Raw genomic sequence first — 22,991 nt, forward strand, 5'->3', positions numbered from 1 at the left:
CCTGATTCGTAATTTTTTAAAAAGGAGGGAGAAGGAGCAATCCCTGCCGATGGACACAGGCATTTTTAGGCCCTAACAACACAAGTTCTGGAACCCAAAATGGGCACGAGCTGCTGCAGGGAAGGCCTTGGTTCCCCCGTGAGCAGGGTGCCACAGCACAGGCACCCATGTGGGAGGCGGCACTGAGGAGGGAAGGGGCAGCACGAGCCCCTGAAACCTCAGCTCCATCACCTCCACACCCCACCCCTGCCCCGGAAGCCCGGCTGTCCCGGAGCAAAGCAAGGGGCTGGGGGTGAGGCCGCCACACCTGTCACCGGGCCCCCAAGGCCAGCCCCTCGCACGGGAAACCTACGCGACACGGGCCGCCCAGTGCACTAGGCCTGTGCCGTTCCCTCCGGCGCGGGTGAGCCAGCCGCCACCCTCTGTTGCCGGACTCCCCCGTGGGGCCCGGGCCATGCTGAGCGCTGCCCTGGTGAGCTGGGTGGCAGGGCCGGGCCGAGGCACCCCGTGCCGCCTCACGCCTCAGAGGCACATCGCTCATCAGCAAACACTTCCGCAGAAGTCGCTCCAGCTTCCCGATGTCAACGGGAGCCAGAGAGCGCACGCCGCCGAGCGCCAGGAACCCTGTGCTCAACTTCCGGCTCGGGTGGGACCGCCGGGCCACTCCAGACCTATGCCGCTCCTGACCCAGGCTTGCATCCCTCCCTTCGAAAGGGGGGCGGTGACGATTGCTCCTTTCCCTTCCGGGGACCACGGAGGACGCCTGAGCTGACATGTACCGCCAACGGCATGCTTGACAGATGGTCTTTATAGCAGAGGCATCAACGGGAGCGGACCGACGTGTGACTTAAGGTCCCGTGTGCCCTTCCCTGACGACGGGCAGTGACCAGCCCCCTCAACGTGGCTCTCCTTTGGGGTGTTACCACACGTGTCCGTTCCTTGGCCAGACGGCTTCGCCGTGGACTTTACGTGCGGGTGCCCTGTCTGCTCCACACGGTTTTCAGATTCCGACACACGGACGGAGCACATAGTGCGTTCGCTCTCACCGTCGCCAAGCGTCCGCCGTACAAATACACGGCCCTCTGCCCACCTGGTCACTTACAAACAAGGCCTTGAGAGCACACCTCCTGCCCTGCGTGGGAAGCCTTCTCCGTGGTGCCCGCTTGGGAGACCCAATATGCTTTATTGGGTCGCAGCATATACACGTCTTCGCTGTTAATGCCAAATAGCTTCCCAAGTCCCAGCAGTGCTGTGAGCATAAACAGCGCTCTTTGGGAAAACACACGTGGGAGAATAGAAACGTGCCGCCTTCTCTCAAAATCAGGTTTGCACAACTTCCTGAAGCGGCAGGTTCGCTTTGGCACAGTCGTCAGGGAAGTGAGGGGACGACAAGGCTGCAGAGGGGACCTCGCCCCCTCGGTCTTACAGGTGCTGTGGAGAAACTCCCCGAATACAGTGCTTCCTGGGGTGGTGAGCGCAGAAATGGAAACAGCCACTCTGAGGCGGAAGGACAGTTGGACAGCAGCACACAGCTGACCCCGGAGACGTCAGGGGCCCCCCAGGCTCCACAGGGAGGTGCAAGTCTGCTGGGGAACTAGCTCCCTACGGGACAGGTGCAACGGCTGGGCCATACTTACAGGTGCGCCTGCTTCTCCGCCAGTTCTTTGGTTTTCTCCTACAATCAGAGACAAAAAAAATCAAGCATGAGAAAAGACAGGACAGCACAGGATGTGCTCAGCGAGAACGCCACTAAACGCCCAGCACACCGTCCGCGTAAAAACACGGCACTACTGTGTGGACTGTTTACTCGAAGCCGTGCCGGAAAGGCTGGTTTTCCATCGGATGTGACAGCTCTTCGTTCCATTGCCGGATATGACCTGCGTGCTTCCTGCAACAGAGATCATTTACAACCATCTAGCTGACTTAACACGCGGCCCTTTCAGAAACAGTAAAGCAGCTCAGGCATCTTACAAACGCCAGAATGAAGACTCTGTGCGCACTCGTACCGTCCAGCCTAACACATACGCTTTTCGACGTCGGCCACGGGTTAGCCAACATCCTCCATCACTTTTAACTGACAAGTTACTCTTGCTTTAGTAGCAAGCTGTCATCTGACAGAGCGGAGGTCCACGTGTTCCAAGACGTGCTCGCCACCTCTAGTGGCGGAGGACAGACGGTTCTTGCTGCCCGACAGACAAATGAACAACGAAAACGTACGGGGCTCTCGCCAGACCAGGGCTGAGGTGTGTGGACAGACGGGGGAAGCAGGCAGGGTGTAGCCCGGATTCTGACTCCTTCGTGAGCCCCCGACCCCGGATAAGGTAGTTCACCTCCACGAGCCTCTGCTTCCACGCCCGTACGGTGGGGGACAAGGCTAATCCCAGGAGCACCTCCGACAGCCACGGGCAGCACTCGGGCTCAGGCTGGCAGACGGCTCCCCGCCCGCCTCTATGCTCCATCACAAGCCAAGTTACACCCTCCTGGCCTCGGTTTCCTCAGCGGTGCGTGGGATACGGCGTTGTAGCGTCTGACTTACTAGTGTCTGGCCCAGAGCAGGCTTAGGACAGGACAGCGAGCTGTGTAGAAACTCACAACCCATGACCTCAGACCCCCAGTCACCACAGGCCCTAGTGTGCTCAGGCTGATGTACCTCGTGGACTTCACCTGGCCCGCACAGACTGCACTTGACCATGCACTTGACCGCACGGAGGGAAGCGACCAAACCAGGGCCATACCAACATCAATCCACATGGGAACCGTCAGAGGTGGCCTCGGATAGCCACAATGCACGTGGATTACTTGTACAAACCTTGGGAGGTGACAGCCCATGTTGGCTTTTGCTTTTAAAAGGTTTCAATTATTTTAAACGTGCATCTTAATCTGAAAAATCTATCCAGTTTCTGCAAAGCCAGAGTGAGCTGGGCCCAGATATACGGGCATCTCTTTGGGAGACTGTGTGTAACTACCGGTCAGGCTTTGGGTCCTGGAGGGGCAGGAAGAGGCGAGGGGCCCTGAGTTCTGGACCCAGGCCGCCCGCAGCAGCGCTTGCCCTGGCCCTGCAGGGACGCCTGGCAGTGCCCGGAGCCGCCTCTGTGAGGGCAGGGGAGCCACTGGCAGGCGGCGGGCAGAGCCCAGGGATGTGAACCAGCCTCTGACAGGGCACAGGCTGGCCCCACACCTCTGCCCAAAGGTGGGTGGTCTCGAGACCCTAAGGGAGTCACGCTTTTCGGTGTACAAGAGTCGACCCGCCCGGGGCCCCCAGCCCTGAGCTGACAAGGGCTCCATAGCCGAGTGCTGGCCAAGGCCCGAACTGCCCCAGGCAGACAGCACAGGGCACTCAGTCCTAATGGGTTAGGGCTCAGGGGGCACATCACGGCTGGGCTGGGCCTGGGGGACGGACGTGGGACCGGAGCGCATGATGCCGTGGCCAGCCCCCAGCCGCCCTCCCCCCCCAACCCTGAGGACAAAATGCCACAGTGGGATGCTCCGGGTTCCCTAGGTGTGGACAGACAGTAAAGCTGGCCTTCGGTCAGAGGAGGGACTCGTGACATCCCCCAGGCACCCAGAGCCCTCACCCAGCTCCGCCCCCAGCCAACGCCCCCCCCCCCCCCCCCAGCAAACAGCAGCCCCGTGACTGACCCAGACTGTCTCTCGGATTGCCTTGGCCATCTTGAGCAGGAGCGGCCCAAATGAGCCAGGCTCCAGGCGGGTGGCCGAGTGCTGGACGCAGAGGCAGAGGAGGAAGGCGGGGGCCAGCTTGTGGCCGTCACCGCCAGGCTCTACCAGCGTCATGATCCTCTGCAGCAGCGCGTCCTCCACCTCGGGCTCGAACTCCAGGTGCAGCGGCCTCGGCCGGGGGAAGGCGGCGCGCGTGGAGCCGGAGCGGGGGGTGCCCCGGGCCCGGAGCGCGGCCCCGCACATCCTGCAGCTTCGCGGCCCAGCCCGCAGCCGGGCCAGGGCCTGGGCGGGCAGGGGCTGGGCTTGCGCCGGGTCCTTGAACAGCAGCAAGTAGTAGAGGCCGAGGGAGAGCAGGTCCCCGTGGCGCAGCACCACGGCCCGGCCCCCCACCTCCGAGAAGTTGACGGACACGGGCGCCCCGGGGACGGGCTCCAGGACCAGCCTGTTCCCTGGCCTCTCTGGGCCCGGAGGCCGGTGCCTGCGGATGGTGCAGTGCAAGGGCAGGATGTCCGGGGCCGAGAGGCTGACGCTGGGCTTGCTGGAAGGGGTCCTCTGGCCCACCGTGTGCTGCTCCCGGTTGAGCAGGTACACCAGGCTGTCCTGAAACGCAAAGGCAAGACTTCAAGGGCGGGACACACCTCGGGCAAACCCCTCAGGGGGAAGAAACGAAAAGGTGGCCCGGCTCCAGGTGGCCGCTAGCCATCCTGGGCCCCCCCTGCCCCGGAGCCCTTCCTAACCTGCTGCCTGCCACCCGCCCGCCCCCCGCTGGGCACCCACGGTCCCCGCGGGAGGAGGGCTTCCGGGGCTGCCTCCAGGGCACACCGGACACCCCGGGAGGACTCCAGATGCGAGACGCCAGAGGCCAGACGGGGCCGAGCTGGGCACTGACGGTGGCTTACAGGCACAGCCACGTGCCGCCAGGCCCCGGCGTGACCTGTGCCGAGCCGTGCGCCAGCACCCTCCTCTGCGGCCCCGGCTTCGCGAGGGCCGACGACTTCTCACGAGACGGAACAGGGACAGGACTGTAGCCTCTCCCGGAACAGGATGCGACGCTGCCGTAAGAAAACCTCCCCAAGAGAAGACGCAGGAGTCTGTCTCCTAGAGCAACGTGCCCTACAGGAGTGCAGAACGGAGGACACCAACCTCAAGGAGGGGCCGGCGCCCGAAGGCACTCGCGACATCCGGCCCGTGCTGGTGTGTGCCACGATGGGCCCCCGACGCTGGCCTGCGTGTGCGCGGGGCCCACCAGGCGTGCCCCCAACTTACCTTCCCCTCGTTCACAAGCTGAAAATCACAGCCGGGACGGACACTTAACACGACCGCGAAGTACACGGGTGCCAAGAAAACCCTCGCCTCTAAAGCTTCGCCGCCACCCTCTCCCCACCTGTTTCTCGAGGAAACTTTTCCCGGACCTCTAGGTGCAGAGTCGGCAGAGGACTCCTTCCTCTGAGCTGCCGCCCTCGTGCTGGAGCACACGCCCCGGGAAAGCCTCGCCCGGAACCCTCGTCTGGCCTCTCGTCAATTCCTATTGCTCGCACAGCGCGAGGCCCGGTTTGGCGTCGCTAAGACCTGAGTGCCGCCAGCCCCACCGCTGCACGGCGGGCACCCGGATGGAGCCGGGAGGGAGCCGGGCAAATCGGCACGAGCCAGAGAGCAGGAAGGGAGAGCCTACGGTGCGGTGCGGAGCAGACGAGGAACCTCGGAGGGCCACACCCCTCCGGCCGAGGGCTCCCGCAGAAGTGGTGGGACATGCGGGCCGGGGCCGGGTGGCTCATCTCCCTGCCTCCTCGGGGAAAGCTGCTCGCGGTACAGTCGAGGCTGTACGACACAACAGCTGTTGGCCAGGCAGCCACCGTCGTCTGGACAGGTGGGCAGACCTGTGTCGGAGACCCCAAAGGCACGGCAGGGCACGGCCCGAGACACACACGGAAGGAGGCAGACAAGCAGTACCGAGAGGCCCGGCACCGGGTGAACCCTCTCCCCCGCCGCTTCCTCCTGGAGCCCGGACATAGAATGCTCTGGAAACACAGCACAGAGGAAGCCTCTGCTTCCCCCAGAATCCAGGACGGCCCTGCGTGGTGGTCCCCACCACCCCGTTTCTCCAGCCTCATCACGCGAGCGCCCGTAGCCGCAGGAGCTCCCAGCCGACGCGGCTAACGTGCGAGAAGGCCGTCCGCCGCGACAACGCCCGGCGGGCGCTCGGTCAGCTCAGGGCGGCAGGGCTGCGGGGGGCGGCTCACATGCTGCTGGCTGTAGCCCTGCAGAAGCAGCAGGTGGGGCGACTCGTACAGGGAGTAGCGCATGGCGTCCGGGCCACGGTCCTCGGCGCCCTGGGCGGTGGCCGAGCTCAGGCTGGTCTCGCTGACGGTGCGGCGCAGCCGGGATGTGGGGGGGCTCTGGGCGGCGCCCGAAGCCAGGGCCGGGGTCCCCTTGGCGCGGCTCCGCTGCAGCCTCCGGGCTTGGGCGTTTATCCCTGAAACGGAAGCAGCACGGTTAGGTAAACAGAGCCTCCGGGGCCTTCTGAAATGAGACCTCCTGGGTCCCCTTCTAACGCCGGTCAGTCGCTGTTTTGTCAACTGCTATAGAGGAGACCGCGAGACTCGTGAGGCCGGGGCACCTCCGAGGCTCCCCGAGAGGAGACGGGCCAGCCGTCCATGTCCAGAGACGCCCATGGGAATCCAGTGACCCACCTGGACCAGCCACCCGGCAGTCCTCCCCTCAGGACGCCAAACCCACTGCCACCTTCACTTCCCCTGGGCCACTGAGGGGCTTGTCCCTAAAGCCCTGCCAGGCCACCCGTGTGTGTGTGTGTGTGTGTGTGTGTGTGTGTGTGTGTGTGTGTATGTACAGCCAGGCTCCTGCGGGTGCGTGTGTATAGGGGGAATGCCTCTGTGTGTGTATGGGGGGGGGTAGGGCGCGTGCGTGCGGGGGAGTGAGGGCACATGTGTGCGGGGAGGGGGAGGGCGTGTGCGAGGGGGAGGGCGTGTGTGCATGTGTACAAGGGGGGGCGCGTGCGGGGCGGGGAGGGCGCGTGCAGGGCAGAAGGTGCGTGGGTGTTCGGGAGAGGAGGGTGCGTGTGCAGGAGCGGAGTGTGTGCGGGGGGGGGGGGAGTGCGCGTGCAGGGGACAGAGGGCACGTGCATGTGTGCGGGGAAAGGAGAGCTTGTGCGTGCGGTAGGAGTGGGAGCGTGCGTGGGGGGAGGGCGCGTGCGTGGGGGGAGGGCGCGTGCGTGGGGGGAGGGCGCGTGCGTGGGGGGAGGGCGCGTGCGTGGGGGGAGGAGGGCGTTGGGGGGGAGGGCTCGCGCGTGTGTGTACGGAGGGAGGGCGCGTGCGTGGGTGTGCGGGGGGAGAGGCGTGCATGTGTGAGGGGGACAAAACGCGTGCGTGCGGTAGGGGAAGGGCGCATGCAGGGGGTGAAGGCGCGTGCGTGCGGGGGGGGTGAGGGCGCATGCGTGTGGGGGGGAGGGCGCGTGCGTGTGCGTGGGGGGAGGGCCTTGGGGAGGGCTCGTGCGTGTGTGCGGGGGGGGGGGAGGGCGCGTGTGCGGGGGGGGGGAGGGTGTGTGCGCCTGTGTGTGGGGAGGGCGCATGCATGTGTGCAGGGCAGGGAGGGAGTGTGCGTGTGGGGGGGAGGGCGTGTGCGGGGGGGAGGGCGTGTGCGGGGGGGGGGGGAGGGCGCGTGCGTGTGTGCGGAGGGGGGAGGGAGCATGCGTGTGTGCGGAGGGGGGGAGGGCGCTGGGGGTGGTTGCGTGCGCGGGGGCTGCCTACGTGCGCGAGGGGACGGTGCATGTGTACCGCAGTGTGTGCTGTGATTAGATGAGACAAGAAATATTCACAGCCTCCCCCCCCTCCCCCCCCCCGTTTACAAGGAGGAAGCAGTCCGTGTGCCCTCGACCTCCAGTCCCCTGAGCTGGCTGGTCTCTGTGTAGAGCAGCATGGCTGCTCCTTTCCGAGGCTACCCCCGCCCCCGACACGGCCAGGTCCGAAAGCACACACATGCACACAAACACGCGTGCAAACACACGCACGTGCCCACACACTCACTCGTGCACCTGCGCCCCCTCCGCCACCAAAGACTCTTCTACACACAGGAGGCACTCCGCCACCAACGCTGCTGGAAAGCTGAGAAGCCAACTGGAGCCCAGGAGGCCAGTGAGCAGAGCTGACCCCGGCGCTTTCTTTCTGAGCCCTCTCCCGACTCCCCCCCCCACACACACACACACAGCCCACCCGCCCCCACTTGGAGCCTGCCTTCCTACAACCGTTCCAGGCACACCAGACGGAGCAGCCCGAGGAAGTGAGGCAGGCCGGCTGGAGCGAGGGTGCCGCCTTACCCGAGAGCAGCCCTTCCAGGACGAAGCCTGCTTCTCTGCAGCCCGCAAGAGGCCGGGTCTGCGGGAGGCCAGGCTGGCGGTGCAGCCGGCGCCGCAGTGCGAGGCTGTCCGCCCGGCGCCCGCTGCTCCTCCGTGCCTGCTGCGGAGCCAGCGACTGGCAGGCAAGAGCGGTCGGGCAGAGGGGGAGGTGGGGCGGGGGAGCGGGGGAGCAGCGGGGCAGGGGGCAGGGGGGATGAGGAGAGCAGGCCAGAGGAGACAGGGCAGAGGGGGAGGGGGGCAAGGGGGAACAGGCGGGGGGGGGGGGGGGGGGGAGGAAGGGGGGGTGGAGGAAGGGTGGGGAGCCAGGGGGGTACGAGAGGCAGAAGGACCTGGGGGCCAGGAGGGGCAGGGAGCACAGAGGCGGGGGGCTGGTGGGCACCGGTGGAAGCCAGCTCCTCCCCCCACCTGCCCTGCCCCCCTGCTGCTCTTAGCACCACAGACCCCAGGGCTTGTGGCAGCACTCGCACAACCACGGGCCACACTCGGAAGGAGAAACGTTTAAAAACCAATCCAAAATGATGTAGCCGCCAAGCTTTTCCTCCATCCAGGATGGAGCCATAGCACAAGACTCGCCTCACCACACCCCAGTGCCCAGGGCCGGCTTCTCTGGCCTCGCTGCAGAAGGTAGCGGTTCCTGCTACAGTGCAACTGAGCTCAGTGGGGCCAGAGGTTCTGGCCTGATTCCAGAGGTCTGAGGGACACCCAGGAGTCTGTACTTCGTAAAAGCGCCCACAAGGTTCTGGACCACTGCTGCCAAGGCAGTCCCCCTCCACTGTCCGCCTACACACAGACCCTCCTGGGGAGTTTCAAATACTGCAGCGTGGTCTGGCCTCCGGGTCTCTTCACTGGGTCCGGGGGCGGCCACAGGAGTGTTGAAGGGTGGGGGCTGAGGAACGCTGGCTCGGAGTCTGTCAGGGGTGAAGCGCCCCTGGCCAGGAGGACCCTCGCACCTGCACGGACACGACCCCGACACGACCCCACACACGCCGTGCTCACAGCAAGACCAGGAGAACCCTCGCACGTGCATCGACATCTGTGCAAGGACGGCCACTGGACAGGCCACACGACCTCCGTGGGAGCTATGTGTTCACAGGACGAAGGTGCCACGGGGGAAAAGTGGGAGCCAAGTATGCACCCGAGGTGGGTGGAAAAAGCAGACTGGAGTTTAACACTTGAGGTATGAGGCCATTTCTTTACACACTTAAAAAGCACATAAAACATCATTGAAGGGACACCTGAGCAGCTAGGTCCACTGAGCGCCCAACTTCGGTTTAGGTCACGATGTCTGGGTTCATAAGACTGAGCCCCACAACCAGCTCTGCGAGAACAGACTGGAGCCTGCTTGGGATTCTCCCTCTTCCTCTCTCTGCTCCCCACTTGCTGTCTCAAAATAAACTTCAGAAAAAAATGGGGGGTGGGGGCGCCTGGGTGGCTCAGTCACTTAAGCATCTGACTTCGGCTCAGGTCATGATCTCACGATTTCGGAGTTCAAGCCCTGCGTCGGGCTCTGTGCTGACAGCTCAGAGCCTGGAACCTACTTCGGGTTCTGTGCCTCCCTCTCTCTCTGCCCCTTCCCGACTCCTGCTGTGTCTCTCTCTCTCTCTCAAAAATAAATAAACGTTAAAAAAAATTTTTTTTAAAGAAAAGACCCACAGTCAAGTCGAGAAATGGCTGTCATAGGTGGGGACGGAATGAGCCTGGGGATATATATAATACAAAGAACATAATGGCTCAGAGTGTATTTTTATATGTAACTTTGTATATATGCCGTGTCTTTTATATAAGAAAACTCCAAGTCAACATGAATAAATTGTACGTCAATTCTGGGCGTCAGTTACATCATTCTTTATACTTTTAAAATCATAAACACCTTGCAGGCACCCCCACCACCACCAGGCACGTGACCACGGCCCCCCTGTGGCCCTAGGTGCAGTTCCAGGCTTGGCCCCATCCTCACGAGGCCGCTAGAGGTGAAGCCCAGCACCGTCCCCAGCGAGAGGCTCCGAGGAGGCCTGTGGCTCCCAGAGTGCTCACAAGGACAGTCACCTTCCCCTGCTGCCAGCTGATTTTAGTTCAGCTTTGCCATCATCAGATCCAGGCATCTGAGCACTATGCAAAACCGGGACAGATCTGCCCAACTTGGAAAGAAGGCCCTCACTTCTGGGTGGAGGGTGACAGGTGGCACACAGCTGGGCAGAGTCCTTGCAAACATACCCCAGAAACCTTCAAAGGCACGCGTGGCGTGGATCTGGCCTGCACAGCGTGGGCGTTTGCAGGATCAGGGGCCCGGGCCAGGTGTGATGTGGCCGAGAAGCAGAGAGGAAGGAGCCTGCGGTGCAGAGGCCGGCCGGGTCTGCAGCCTGATGGGGGGTGGGGTGGGGGTGGGGGATGGCTGGGGTCTCTGCCACCAGCAAGGCCATCCCAGCAGCCCCACCACCCCCAGGCGGGGATTTCACTCAACAGAGGAGATCTAATGAAATAGATGGGCAATGGGGTGCACGCCCGTCACAGCACGGTACTCTAGGTGGAAGCTATTCATCCCACAAGAGTGCCAGGCCTTGCCCACGGGTGAAGGAGATGCCCTTCAAGGCTGGCGGGCCAGAAAAGACCCCGTCTGCCACCACACTCCCCCCACGATGGGTCGGGTGTGCCGATCCACACTTGTTCCTGCTACGGTGCAACTGAGCTCAGTGGGGCCAGAGGTTCTGGCCTGATTCCAGAGGTCTGTGGGACACCCAGGAGTCTGTACTTTGTAAAAGCGCCCAGAAGGTTCTGGCCACTGCTGCCAAGGCACTCCCCCTCCACCGTCCCCAGACAAAGCCCCTGGTGCAGAAATGCGCCGAGCACTTGCTAAACTTACTTGAGTACCTACCCATTTAACTTGAGTTTTGGATTTCTAATTCTTTTCTCTAGGTAAGTGTTTGTCAGCTCCCAGAAAGGTGGCAGATACGGGGCTCCCTGTTCCACCCTTACATAGCTGCTCTGGTGAAAAAGCAGAAACACGGCCCAAGAGAAGTGGAAGCCGGGGTCTGGGTAACCCGCCTGCGGAGGCCTCCTGTACCTCTGCCGGACACACGCAGGACCACCTTGCCCCGCCCCCCTCCCCAGGACACACGCGGGAACCATGGTGCCTCCCAACACTTGTTAATGCACACAGGCACCAGACTCAGAAGCCAAGCGATTACTTTCCTCATTTTAAGAGGATAAATCAACTCAAGGACATTCTGAAACGACCGGAATCACAAGTCAATCGCAGGCCCTGATGGGACACACAGAGTCCCCTGTGCGTCTCCTGCACCCTTTGCTCTGACCCGGGAACCGGGAAGGGGCTCCTAACCTGCAGGAGGTGTGGCCGTGATAGGGACAGTGAGAGAAGGCAGAGATCGGCCACAGTGGACGCGGTGACAGAAAGGAGCTCGGCGCGTCCCTTTCCTGGCCGCTGGCCCTAGCTAGCTCCCTCGCCTGCCCAGAACTAAACCCACAAGCAGGTGGCTCTGCAGTACAGGAATCCGTGGTTTCCTTATCCCCTGGATCAGACGTTCCTGGGTGAGGCAGCCATCTGGGCAGGGGAAGAAGGGGTATGGGGTACACCCTGGGCCACAAACTCTTTTAAATGCAGCCCCTCTTCCCTCCACATCGGGTTGGTGCAGACGTCCCCTCTGCTGGTGGAGAGGGCAGGACTCTGTGCATACCAGGGGTGGCAAAATTAATTTTGAAAACAGTTGGTAGCTGTCACCGGAGCTCCGGTCATGGGCTGGATGCTGGCTCCAGGACAGCACTGGAAAGAAAAACACAGCTCTTTCCTGAACGTCACTAAGTTTAGGACAACAAATTTAACCTGTAGCTTTTTACCTCAGAATCCTGTTTGCTCTTCCCTCCGGGATTCAGAGTTTGAAACAATACGTACAACTTGGAAAATCTGTGTTGCCTACACCCTCCGCACGTGTGCAGGGCTGGTGGTCTCTCAGATGTGGTTTTGATTGATGACTAAAGACTGATGGGGCAACGGATGGTCCTGCGTGAGGGAATTTTATTAGAATTGGGGGAATTTGACTACTTTTAAGTGATCTCTAGTAAGTTGGGCATACACTGCTGAATACACTCTCCAGTAGCTGCTGCAAAATGCAGAGGGACACCTGCCTCGAGCAAGTCCGTTTTAACTGCAACACCCTTTTCTACTTTAGCAAAGACACAGAATGGAGTGCTCTGAGTTACCAAGCAATCCTTGAAGTTAACGTGAACTTTTTTGTATTCGAAATGCACAAAAAGGAACTACTTACAGATAATTTGGTGAGCACCTGTCTACTGCCTGGCCAGCCTTACTCTGGGCATTTTGCATTTAATTCCACTTCATTTTCACATCAAACCCTATAAAGGGACTGCGGGTGGATGGGAATATGTTAGCCTAGCTTTACAGGACCAGTCTGACTACTGGCGAAGAAAATTCAAAACCAAGTCTATATGGAGCATCACCCCCTTGGGAATAAGACGGGGATGCTTGCTATGACCACCTCCATTCAACGTTGCACTGGAGGTCCTGGCCAGTACAATTAAGGCAAGAAAAACAAATGAAAGTCTAAGAATTGAAAAGAAAGAAATTATAATTATTTTGCAGACAATTTGACTGTGTTTATAGAGATCTCAAAAGAGGGGCACCTGGATGGCTCAGTCGGTTAAGTGTCCGACTTTGGCTCAGGTCATGATCTTGCAGTTCGTGAGTTCAAGCCCTGCACTGGGCTCTGTGCTATCAGCTCAGAGCCTGGAGCCTGCTTCAGATTCTGTGTCTCCCTCTCTCCCTGCCCCTTCCCAACTCATACTCTGTGTGGGTCGGTCTCTCTCTCTCTCTCTCTCTCTCTCTCTCAAAACTAAATAAACATTAAATAAATAAAAGACACTGCAAAACAATCTATGAACAAGCAATCAGAACTAACTAGTGAATTTAGCAAGGTGACTAGACATGGCAAGTGTGCACATTCACCATTTTCGTGTGGGAGAAACAGTGAGAAAAGGGTAAAAATAATGGTGCCATTTATAATCGTGTCAAGAAACACGAAACAGCTAAGGAACAAGTCTACCCAAGATGTGCAGGACCCCAACGCTGATAACTACAAAACGCCATGGACAGAAATTAAAGACCTAACGAATAGAAGGATACACCAGGTTGATGGATTGTAAAGGTATCCGTCCTCTCTAAACTGATGTATAAACTCAATGCGATCCCACATTGGAAGGGTCTCAGCAGATGTGTGTGTACAAATTGATAAGTGTATATGGCAATGCAAAGGGTATAAGGTAACCTTGAAGATCAATTGTGATGCTGGAAGACTCGAACTATCAGATAACAGCCTATCCTAAGCTACAGTAACTGAGAGAATGTGGTGGTGCTATAAGGACAGTAGACCATTGGAACAGAAACGAGAGTCCTGGAACCGAATCTCACATACGCAGAAAGGATGGTCTTCTCAGTAAATGATACCGGGTCAAATGCATCTCCATATGGAAAAAAAAAAAAAAAAATCATGACCCCTACCTCACGCCATTCACAATAATTAACTCCAGATGGACTATAGATCTAGCCGTGGAGATAAAACAATAAAGAATTTAAAAGAAAACACAGGAACAGATCTTCATGGCCTCGGGCACACAGAGATTTCTTACGTGGGGGGAAGGTGCTGCTCACAAAGGGAAGACCTCCCACAGATGCTTCTGGGTGCACTGCAGAGGTTACTGACACTGACAAGTGCAACTCTTCAAGTGTGATACTTGCACTGGTCAGAGAACAAGGAAGTGTCTAGAGGGACCCTAAAATAATTTGACTCTTGCATACACGTGGTCAACCTAACAATTAGGTCTAAAATTTAACTGTGTGGTTTGCTGAATAACAGTGAAAACTGAATTCACAGCCTCAGCAAGTTCCCCAGGTGAAAGTTTGGGAAAAACTTGCCCTGATGGGGAAAGAGCAGGACCCTAAACCCTGGAACAGTGCCATCAGGATGGGCTCCGACAAAGCCGTGCCACTTGAACCCCTGATCCAAGCTGAGCCTTACCTGCCAAGAGGAGCAGCCTGTCCTGCTGTGTCTGAAGGGACTCGCTTTCCCCGGCTCTAAGAACCTACGAGCTTCACCTGGGGGCCTCTTTCCCTGAACCCCTACCCTGGTGACCCCGCAGGGCACTACTGAGCCCACGGGTGCCAAATTTGAGTGGCAACCAGAGCAAGAGTAAGATGGGCAGCAAGTCTGGGCTGCGGGCACGCTGCTCCGGCCCCGGGGAGCCGAGACCCCCGGAGAGCTGCGCCAACGGGCCCGGGGCCAGCCTCAGCGGTTTGGAGCGCACCTTCCCCTTTCCTTTAGAAACATCTCCTGACCCGTCACTGGGGCCCGGTGGGAACTGGAGGTGACATCACAGGACGGCGCAGCCTGAGTTCCCGTCACCCACGGGTGTGGTTTCTGCTTCCCTGACTGGGAACTTCTCTTCAAAACGTGTGAAGGCCAATTGCAGCATAGGAGGGGATATTTGTGGTACAGCCCTCAGGAAAAGGGCCCGTCCCCAAAATCACTAGGAACGGGGCAGACGACCCAGCAGAGAAGCACGCGAGGGCTTTGAACAGATGCCGCAAAGAACGTCCGAAATGGTGTTTAAACATACGAGAACGTGATTCGCCTCACTCATCATCAGATACGCAAACTAAAACCACAAATAACTGCTACACAACCGTCAGAAGAGCCACAGTGAAAAGACAGGCAGCACCAAGTGTGAGAGCGAAAACGGAAGTCACAACTCTTACACACTGGTGGTGGGCGTGTCAACAGGCACACGCACTTAGGGGAGAAACGGTTAGCAGGATCTGCTACACGAGCACATACGCACACTCACTGGCCCATCGACTGTACCCCCCAGTTGTGCGCTTGACAGAAATGCACGCGTCACCACAAGACAGACCCAAGTACGTTCACGGCAGCGTGATTCCTACTGAGCCCCAACTGGAACCCACCCAAGTGTCCGTCAAAAACTGAATGGAGGGGCGCCTGGGTGGCGCAGTCGGTTAAGCGTCCGACTTCAGCCAGGTCACGATCTCGCGGTCTGTGAGTTCGGGCCCCGCGTCGGGCTCTGGGCTGATGGCTCAGAGCCTGGAGCCTGTTTCCGATTCTGTGTCTCCCTCTCTCTCTGCCCCTCCCCCGTTCATGCTCTGTCTCTCTCTGTCCCAAAAATAAATAAACATTGAAAAAAAAAAAAACTGAATGGAGACACAAGTTGGAGTGTATTCATGTGACTACACAATAGCATACAGCAATGATCATGAACTCTTCCATAACCAACAAGATCAGGGAATCTTTCAAAGGTGATATTAAGGCCAAGCACAAGAAGGTAGATATTACAGGATTCCATTTGTAGGAAATACAAAAAGAAGAAAAGCCCAACTTTGGTGTTAGGAGTCAAGACAGTTGGGTCGGTGCCTCACGGTCGGGAGGGACCAGGAGGGAGCCCTGCTAGAGTCCCAGGAGCGCCCCGTGTCCTGACCTGGGTGCCTGCTGCACGGTCCACTCACTTTTTGAAGATTCACTGAGCTGCACACTTACAATCTGTGCACTTTTCTGTCTGTGTGCTCTATTTCAATGACAAGTGTCCTTCCAAGAAAAGGAGCCCAGATGTTGAGATTATCATACACAAAATATACAACCACGCCTGCCCTGTGTAAAAACGTAAAACACACCTTGAAATATGTGGAGAGAACAGTAAATTATAAACAGTGACGCCAGATTTCAAAAAGAACAAACTGCAAGTTCTAGAAATGAAAAATTCAGTAACAGAAACTATCGCTTCCATGTAATGTATCAGACACACGAAACATATCAGAAAGGAGAACCGATGAACCCAAAGACCAGTCGGAAAAAATTACCCAGGAAGTGGTGCAAAGAGACAAGAAAGAGAAAATATATGAAAGGGGCTAAGAGACAGAGTGAGAAGGTCTGACGGGTTTAAAGACAGCTCCAGGAAGAGAGGTGTAAGAATGGCGCAAAGGCAACATCTGACAAGAAAAGAGCTGAGAATTTTCTAGGACTGACTGAAGAATCCAGTTCACAGATTCGTGACGTCCAATAAAAGAATGAAGAAAGACATCACAAGAAAACACATGAAAGTCTCCAACAAGACACAGGCAAACCAAATCCAGCAAGACAGGAAAAGGATGATACACCAAGAGCACGTGGGATTTATCCCAGGAACACAAGGTTGATTTCACCTACGTTAATCAATCACTGTAATACAGCAAATCAGTAGAATAAGACACCAAACCACACGAGCATCTCAGCGGACACAGTAGAGAGCTCAGGACGCGTGCGAGAGCTGAGGAAGGGTCTCAGGGAATCCTTTTCCCAAAGACCAACGATACTCCAAACAGGTGAAATGAAACCGTCGTGTAGGAGCAAACACGCGGGTGTTATCACTCAGAGAAAAGGGACGAGATGAGCATTAGGAAATCAGGACAGTGGTGGCTTGCGGGGAGGGGGTGGGGGGGCTGGGGCAGGGCGACCTGGGGCAGGCGACCATCCGTGTCCACCCAAGAAAAGCAAGCGGGAAGCACAGGCGCTAGGAGCATAGCTCAGCGGGCCGAGCTCGCTTCGCGATCTCCCTCCCACTGACCCTACAGCACTGGCGCTCCACGCCCTTTCCCGCACGCAGCCCCTTTCACAGCGGCAGCTCCACGCACCCGGCCGCAGCCTCACGACCACACCGCCTTGCGTTTCTAGGGCGCAGGGGACGCGGCTTGGCCGGCAGAGAGGCCGGCCGGAGACACTGGGGACACCAGGAACCAGGAACACGGCGCAGAGACCACGCATGGTAACCATCTACACCAGCGGTTCTGAAAGCCGGGCGCTGCCGGGGCAAGTGGAGTCTTGCTGGCTCCTTCCTGGTCACTCGAAGGCTGTCCGAGGCGGGCAAGCGCCACCCGCACCCACCGCCGGCCCTGCAGCCTCCACTTGCCCCTGCGCCGTCTCCACAGCACACCCCTTAGCTCCGCCCAAGGAGCTGCCGAACGGCTTCCTTCCTGAAAGCGACCCGGGGATTCGGTTCCCACGCAAAATGCAAATGTCCTGAGCTCCCCAGCTTTCTCCCCAGGTACCCAGGAAAACTTCAAAGGGAAGAACGTCCCCCCCGGGGGGCTCTGTCCGGAGCAGCCTATTCCTTAAGCTGGGTCGCGGGTACACAAATAGTTCACGGTATTATTCTGTATCTGCTTTTCGTGGGCTTCAAGTATTTCACGATCAAGAGGAAAGCAGAGACCGGTACAGAATGAGAAATCTAAACATTCACAAACATCCTAAAACCCGTTCGACCTCACAAATACTACAGGAAACAACCTACAGGAGGGAGAGACGACGTCCCTCTTTCAAGTCAGTATTTCAAATGATGGAATCGGGTGACGGCTAAGATACGGAAATGGACATCCTGCTGGTGGGACGGAAAGTGGCACCAATCTGCCCCCAGTTTTAAAAACAGTTAGCGAGGGGCGTCTGGGTGGCTCAGTCAGTTAAGCGTCCAACTTCGCCTCAGGTCATGATCTCACAGTTCGTGGGTTGGAGCCCCACGTTGGGCTCTGTGCTGACAGCTCAGAGCCTGGAGCCTGCTTCAGTTTCTGTGTCTCGCTCTCTTGGTCCTTCCCCTGCTTGCTTGCTGTCTCTATCTCTCTCTCTCTCTCTCAAAAATAAATAAAACCCTTAAAAAATTATTTTTAAGAAAAAAATAAAAATAAAAAAATCTATCGAGATAGGCCATCTACACAAGTATTGGATAAAGATATATCAGTATCTAAAATGTCCCCATTCTTCCAGAAAGGAATGCTACTGTTAAGTTGCTGTCCTACAGAAATAATCAAAAAAGGAATCAAACATTTAGGTACAAGGATGTTTATTTACATAAGCATTATTTATACACCAAAAAATGGGAAATATTCTTAAAATCCAATAGGGAAATGATCAAATGGCATTAAAAATTACGTTCATAGGGGAGCCTGGGTGGCTCAGATGGTTAAGTGTCCGACTCCTGGTTTTGGCTCAGGTCATGATCTCCTGGTTCGTGGATTCAAACCCCGAGACACTGACAGTGTGGAGCCTGCTTGGGATTCTCTCTTCCTCTCCCTCTGTCCCTCCTCCACTCACGTGTGTGTACTCCCTCTTTCAAAATAAATAAACATTAAAAGAAATTATGTTTATAGGGGCATCTGGGTGGCTTAGTCGGTTAAGCGTCCGACTCTTGGTTTCAGCTCAGGTCATGATCTCAAAGTTCATGGGTTCAAGTCCTGCATCAAGCTTTGTATGGATAGTGCAGAGCCTGCTTGGGATTCATTCTCTCTCTCTCTCTCTCTCTCTCTCTCTCTCTCTCTCTCTCTCTCCTCCCTTCTCCCTTTCTGCCCCTCCCCCACTTGCACTCTAATAAACCTTAAAAAAAGAAAAAATTATATTCCTAATATGAATAAATATACTAAGTTAAAGAAAACGGAGGACGTGGATGTAGGTTGATTTAAATTGCGTAGGAAATCCAATAAGAAGAAGAGACTGGAATAGTAAGGGGACATTTTAGGTGATTTCTGTTCTCTTCTTTATACTTTCCCTATTTCCAAATTTTCAACAATGGGAATGTCGTTTTTCTAAGTGGAGAGAAATGACATTTTAAAGCACTGACAGGATTGTTTCTGTGGTAAACCTTGGACCTTCTCACGTTAATTCGAGCCTCGGTCAGGAAAGAACATCCCCTCTCTAGAAGGAATCGCCTCATTAAGATAACGGGTAACTGAGTGGATAAAATGGTTAAGCCATTTGTTAGTCACAGAAAGAAACAGAGCCCCCAGGACTGCAGCAAAGCCAGAGCAGTGTGGCAGCAGAAGTAAGAACTTTCTGAACCCCAGGCCCTATCTGGCTCCCCCGACACGACGAGATGGCGCTGAGCCCTTTTGCAGGGAGGACCGCGTGGCACGCACAGTGACAGACAGCACACAGAGACAAGAAAGACCCGGGGACCACTTTCTGCTCTAGGCCCGCCAGGTGGGCATCCCCTGGGTCCAGCCGGAGAAGGCGATCCTCGTGCCAGAGCTGAGCGGTCTCAGGTTTAACCTTCCATTAGGAATCCTGACCCCAGAGAAGGGCTCACCCCCCTCCCCCGCCACTGCTCTGGAATCAGGTCCCCACGCTGACCCCGCAGGTTGGAACAGGCAGTTGAGGAAACTGCTTTGCAAGTTGACCAAAACGACAAAGAAGAGAAACTAGGAGACCGAAAAATCAGAAAAATAGATCCAGAACCTGAATAACAGAAGAGCCCGAAGAAATCGTCAAAGGAATAACAATTTTTCAGAACAGAGTTCTAAATTTTTCAGATCCTGAGTTTTTAGATTAAAATGGCCCATTAAAAGTCCAACACACAAGAGAGTTTAAAAACGCATGAAGGGTCAAAATATGCAATTGGGTATAATTTGAATAAATATGGTAACGGATACGACCATAATTTTTTTTAAATAAGAAGGCAAGACTCACACCAGAGTGGAAACACACCCCTTCCAAGGCACACAGCCTGGCTCTTCACAGCGAGGCTGGGAGGGAGCAGCACAGAGAAATGAGATGTTTCCAGAAGGAGAAGAAAGCGACTGAACATGAGGGGTGAGGAAGCACAACATCTAGCAGCTCCCCCGGGGGGGGGGGGGGGGGCGCTGGAAGTTACTGGAAACGGACCAACGCCTTCAAAATTCTAACAAGAAAGTTGCTTTCTTCTAAAACTCCACACCCAGATCAACTATTAATCACGCGTTAAAGTAGGATAAAGATCTTTTTAGACATACAGGGTCTTGAGCAATTTTAATTCCCAGGTGCACTTTCTCAGGAAGCCACCAGGGAGAGACTCCACCAGGATGGGAGGTAGGGGGGGGAACCTAGAACGAGGAAGGGACAGCGAAAACCAGGGGCTCCTTCCCCAGAGAGACGCCAAGGGAATGACAGCTAAGAGCAGTATTCAGGGGCAGCCAGCCCAGACTGAAGCGAGGCAGCGGACCCCAAAAACACTGGAATTGATAAAATACACCATATAGCTGAGCATCCTGAAGCAGGACAATTGGCAGAGGGCTGGGGAAGACTGGATTCGTGAGAAGCACCGACAGAAAGAGAAAACAATGATAACAGTAATTCACTCCCAAGAAACTAAAGGTCGGACCGCTAGGAAAAGTAACCCTTGTACAGACCCACCTTCAGCTGTGAAAAGCCACATCTGGCTGAAACAACGTACACCCCCTGCCTAATCCAGCCCCAGCCCCAAGCTCACGGAGAGCACGGGCCACCACAGCTGGATGGTTTAACGAGGGCCATTCCCATCCCCATGGTGGGACATCACTAGCTCCGCCCGAAATTTACCAAATCAAGTCGTTGTAGGGTAAGCTTCTTATTTTAAGCTTTGGAAATCAATGGCAAAAAAAAAAAAAAAAATCATTCACAGATGAAAACGATTCCCTCGGAGGATCGCAAAAATCGGGAAGAAGCGCAGGCTGGGGCCCGGCGTGAGGCTTGGCTGTTTTTAATTAGTGACGGGAAGCTGTGCACCCATGTGACTTTGGTGAAAAGTAAACGTTCAATGTGCATCCTGTTCCAGCTACTAAAGGAAGGAATGAATGAACACGCACACGCAGGGGGGATACGTCATCCGTCCTCTACATTTTAAATACCCGACGTTATTTGCATCTTTCAAACTGGAAAGCATCCCACATTCATATGGATGCCAGCCGGGTGGCGGCCGTGAGGTGGAAACTGGATTGTTATTCCCTCCGGGGGCGGGGCAGGGGGTGGCAGGGGGCGGCGCTACAGTCTTTCAGTCACTTAAGGATTACTTGAAGAGCGAACGTAACTTCTGGCTGCTCTGTGCGAACTCGCAGAATTTCATGCCCACGGGCTGGGAAGAAAATGGCAGAGCTAACAGCGGAGGCTTCTCCTCAGAAAGGGTGCGTCCGGGTGTTCCCGAGGGCACGTGGGCGCGGACAGCCCGGAGTGGAGAAGGGGAATTAGACACTGGATTTATTTCACTGGTGTTTGTCTTTTCATGTATGCATGAAACTAACAGAGATGAAAGTCCGTGATTAAATAAACCCTTCCATTTATGAGAGCTCTTCAGGGAAGTACAAAACTAAGAATCCTAAGTAATTATTAAGGCACGGTGTTCAATTTAACACTGATTTTTACGTTAGTCGAAAGTAGGTACTGGCCATCTTGCGATTATTAACACATTCGGCGTTAATACATTATATATGGCAATAGGTTTTGCAAAAGTGTTCTTAATGATCCCAAAATATACATGGTGCTCCATCCACACCATGGAATATTCCATAATCCCTAAAACGAGTGAATGGGAACTCTGACAGATGTGGAGAGATCTCCCAAAGGAGCTTGGTAGGAACACGAAGTATGTGGCCCCATTTCTAAAACAACAAACTTTGATCAAAGCCTGTGTGAGTACACGTTTGAGGTGTGTCCAGGCTTACCCAAGCGCAGGCAAACTAGACAAGGTCACTATGGTAGGCAGAATTCTCAAATGACCGCCCCACCCCCACCCCACAATCTCCGCTTCCTGGGATTACTCCCATGACTATGTTCAAGGGCAAAGAGATTTTCCAGATGTAATTAAGGTTCCTGAGGGGTTGATCTTACCATACGGAGACAATCCAGGGGGCCCAACCTAATCACACGAGTGCCATCAAAGCAGAGAGTTTTCTCCAGCTGGTCACAGAAATCAGAGAGATTTGATGTGTGACAAGGGTCTGAACGCTGCAGAGCTGGGAGGGGCCCGCGGTCCACATACAGCGGAACAAGAAGGAAAGGCAGAGACAAGATGGAGACTTCAGTCCTGCAACCCCAAGGATCCAAACGCTGCCAATATCATGTGGGATTGAGGGGCCCCGTGCTCCCGTAGGGACCACAGCCACCCAGTGAGCGGAGGGCCCAGCCACCGCATGCCAGACTCCCGACACGCTCAATCCGTGAGACACTGAAAGGGTGTGGTTTGAAGCCACGACACGTGTGCCTGTTGGCAGGGCCCAGAAAAAGGCGAGGAGCACCTCGCCTTGAAGACACCAGGATCGTGTGTCACGGGAGTGTGGACTTCGAGGGTGCTGCGGCAAAGGCTCAGGAGGACACGGGGGCGTGTTTCTGGAAACCCCGGGAAGGGGGCCCGTCGTGCGGGAGCAGGACTTGTGACTGATGTGCCTGAGCACACCCCTCAGGAGATGCCACCCGCTTTCCCGTTACCTGTCCCAGGAGGCAAAGAGGGAGAGAAACACCAGGAGCTGTGAATCAGAACGGAACCGGGACTGATGACTGAAGATCCTCAGTCTCCGGACGACAAAGGAGGCCAAGAGTCGGAGGGTGGCGCAGAGAGGGGCCGGTGTCCTGCTCAACCCTCTCCTAGTGCCTCAGAAAGATCCGAAGGCCAGAGCGCCGGGCCAAAGACCCTTTCAAGAGACCAAGGGTGCTGCTCGTCGGTTCTCTTAACCAAATCAGGGGCCCTGGAGAAGCTTAAGGGCATCCTCACCTCTCAGCAGAAGCCGCAAATAGAGAAGGGCCATCTCAGGAGCGTCCCTGGGTGCGGCGTGTCTGACGGCCGGCCGCCCCTGGAATCCACACCTGGCCCAGCCGGCAGGTTCTCGGAAGGGAACAGCTCGGAGCAGGGACAGAGGGAGCCCGGCACGGAGAGAGGCTCTCCACAGGCAGCAGGCAGAAGAAGCCACTCAGAAGAGTCCCGTCTTTCGGGAAAAGCAAAGAGTGGCTCAGGGCCCAGAGGACGGCCAGCAGAGTGTTCCCAGGCCTGGAAATCTCACCACGGCCCCCAGCCAGGCTCGCCTGGCCGCATTTCAAAATCCACCTGCACCAGCGACTCCTTCTCGCCGTCCACTGCCCCCTTTCTGACCCCGAACGCCACG

At 56.5% G+C, this 22,991-nt stretch overlaps 1 protein-coding gene and 1 long non-coding RNA gene across 2 annotated transcripts in view; both read right to left on the reverse strand.

The window, feature by feature from the left end:
* RADIL (Rap associating with DIL domain) overlaps positions 1-22,991 on the reverse strand; it is a 127,330-nt gene that overhangs the window by 18,593 nt on the left and 85,746 nt on the right. The window contains 3 exon segments of the mRNA XM_023246444.2: positions 1,638-1,675; positions 3,640-4,278; positions 5,919-6,151. Of these exon segments, the coding sequence (XP_023102212.2) occupies positions 1,638-1,675; positions 3,640-4,278; positions 5,919-6,151 (910 nt within the window).
* LOC123382480 lies at positions 20,553-22,737 on the reverse strand. The gene is made up of 2 exons (XR_006590903.1): positions 22,604-22,737; positions 20,553-22,523 (listed from the first exon to the last, which is right to left on the reverse strand). It is a non-coding gene; the product is annotated as an uncharacterized LOC123382480 (long non-coding RNA).

Source organism: Felis catus, chromosome E3 (assembly GCF_018350175.1).
Source record: "Felis catus isolate Fca126 chromosome E3, F.catus_Fca126_mat1.0, whole genome shotgun sequence".
Classification (NCBI taxonomy): Eukaryota; Metazoa; Chordata; class Mammalia; order Carnivora; family Felidae; genus Felis; species Felis catus.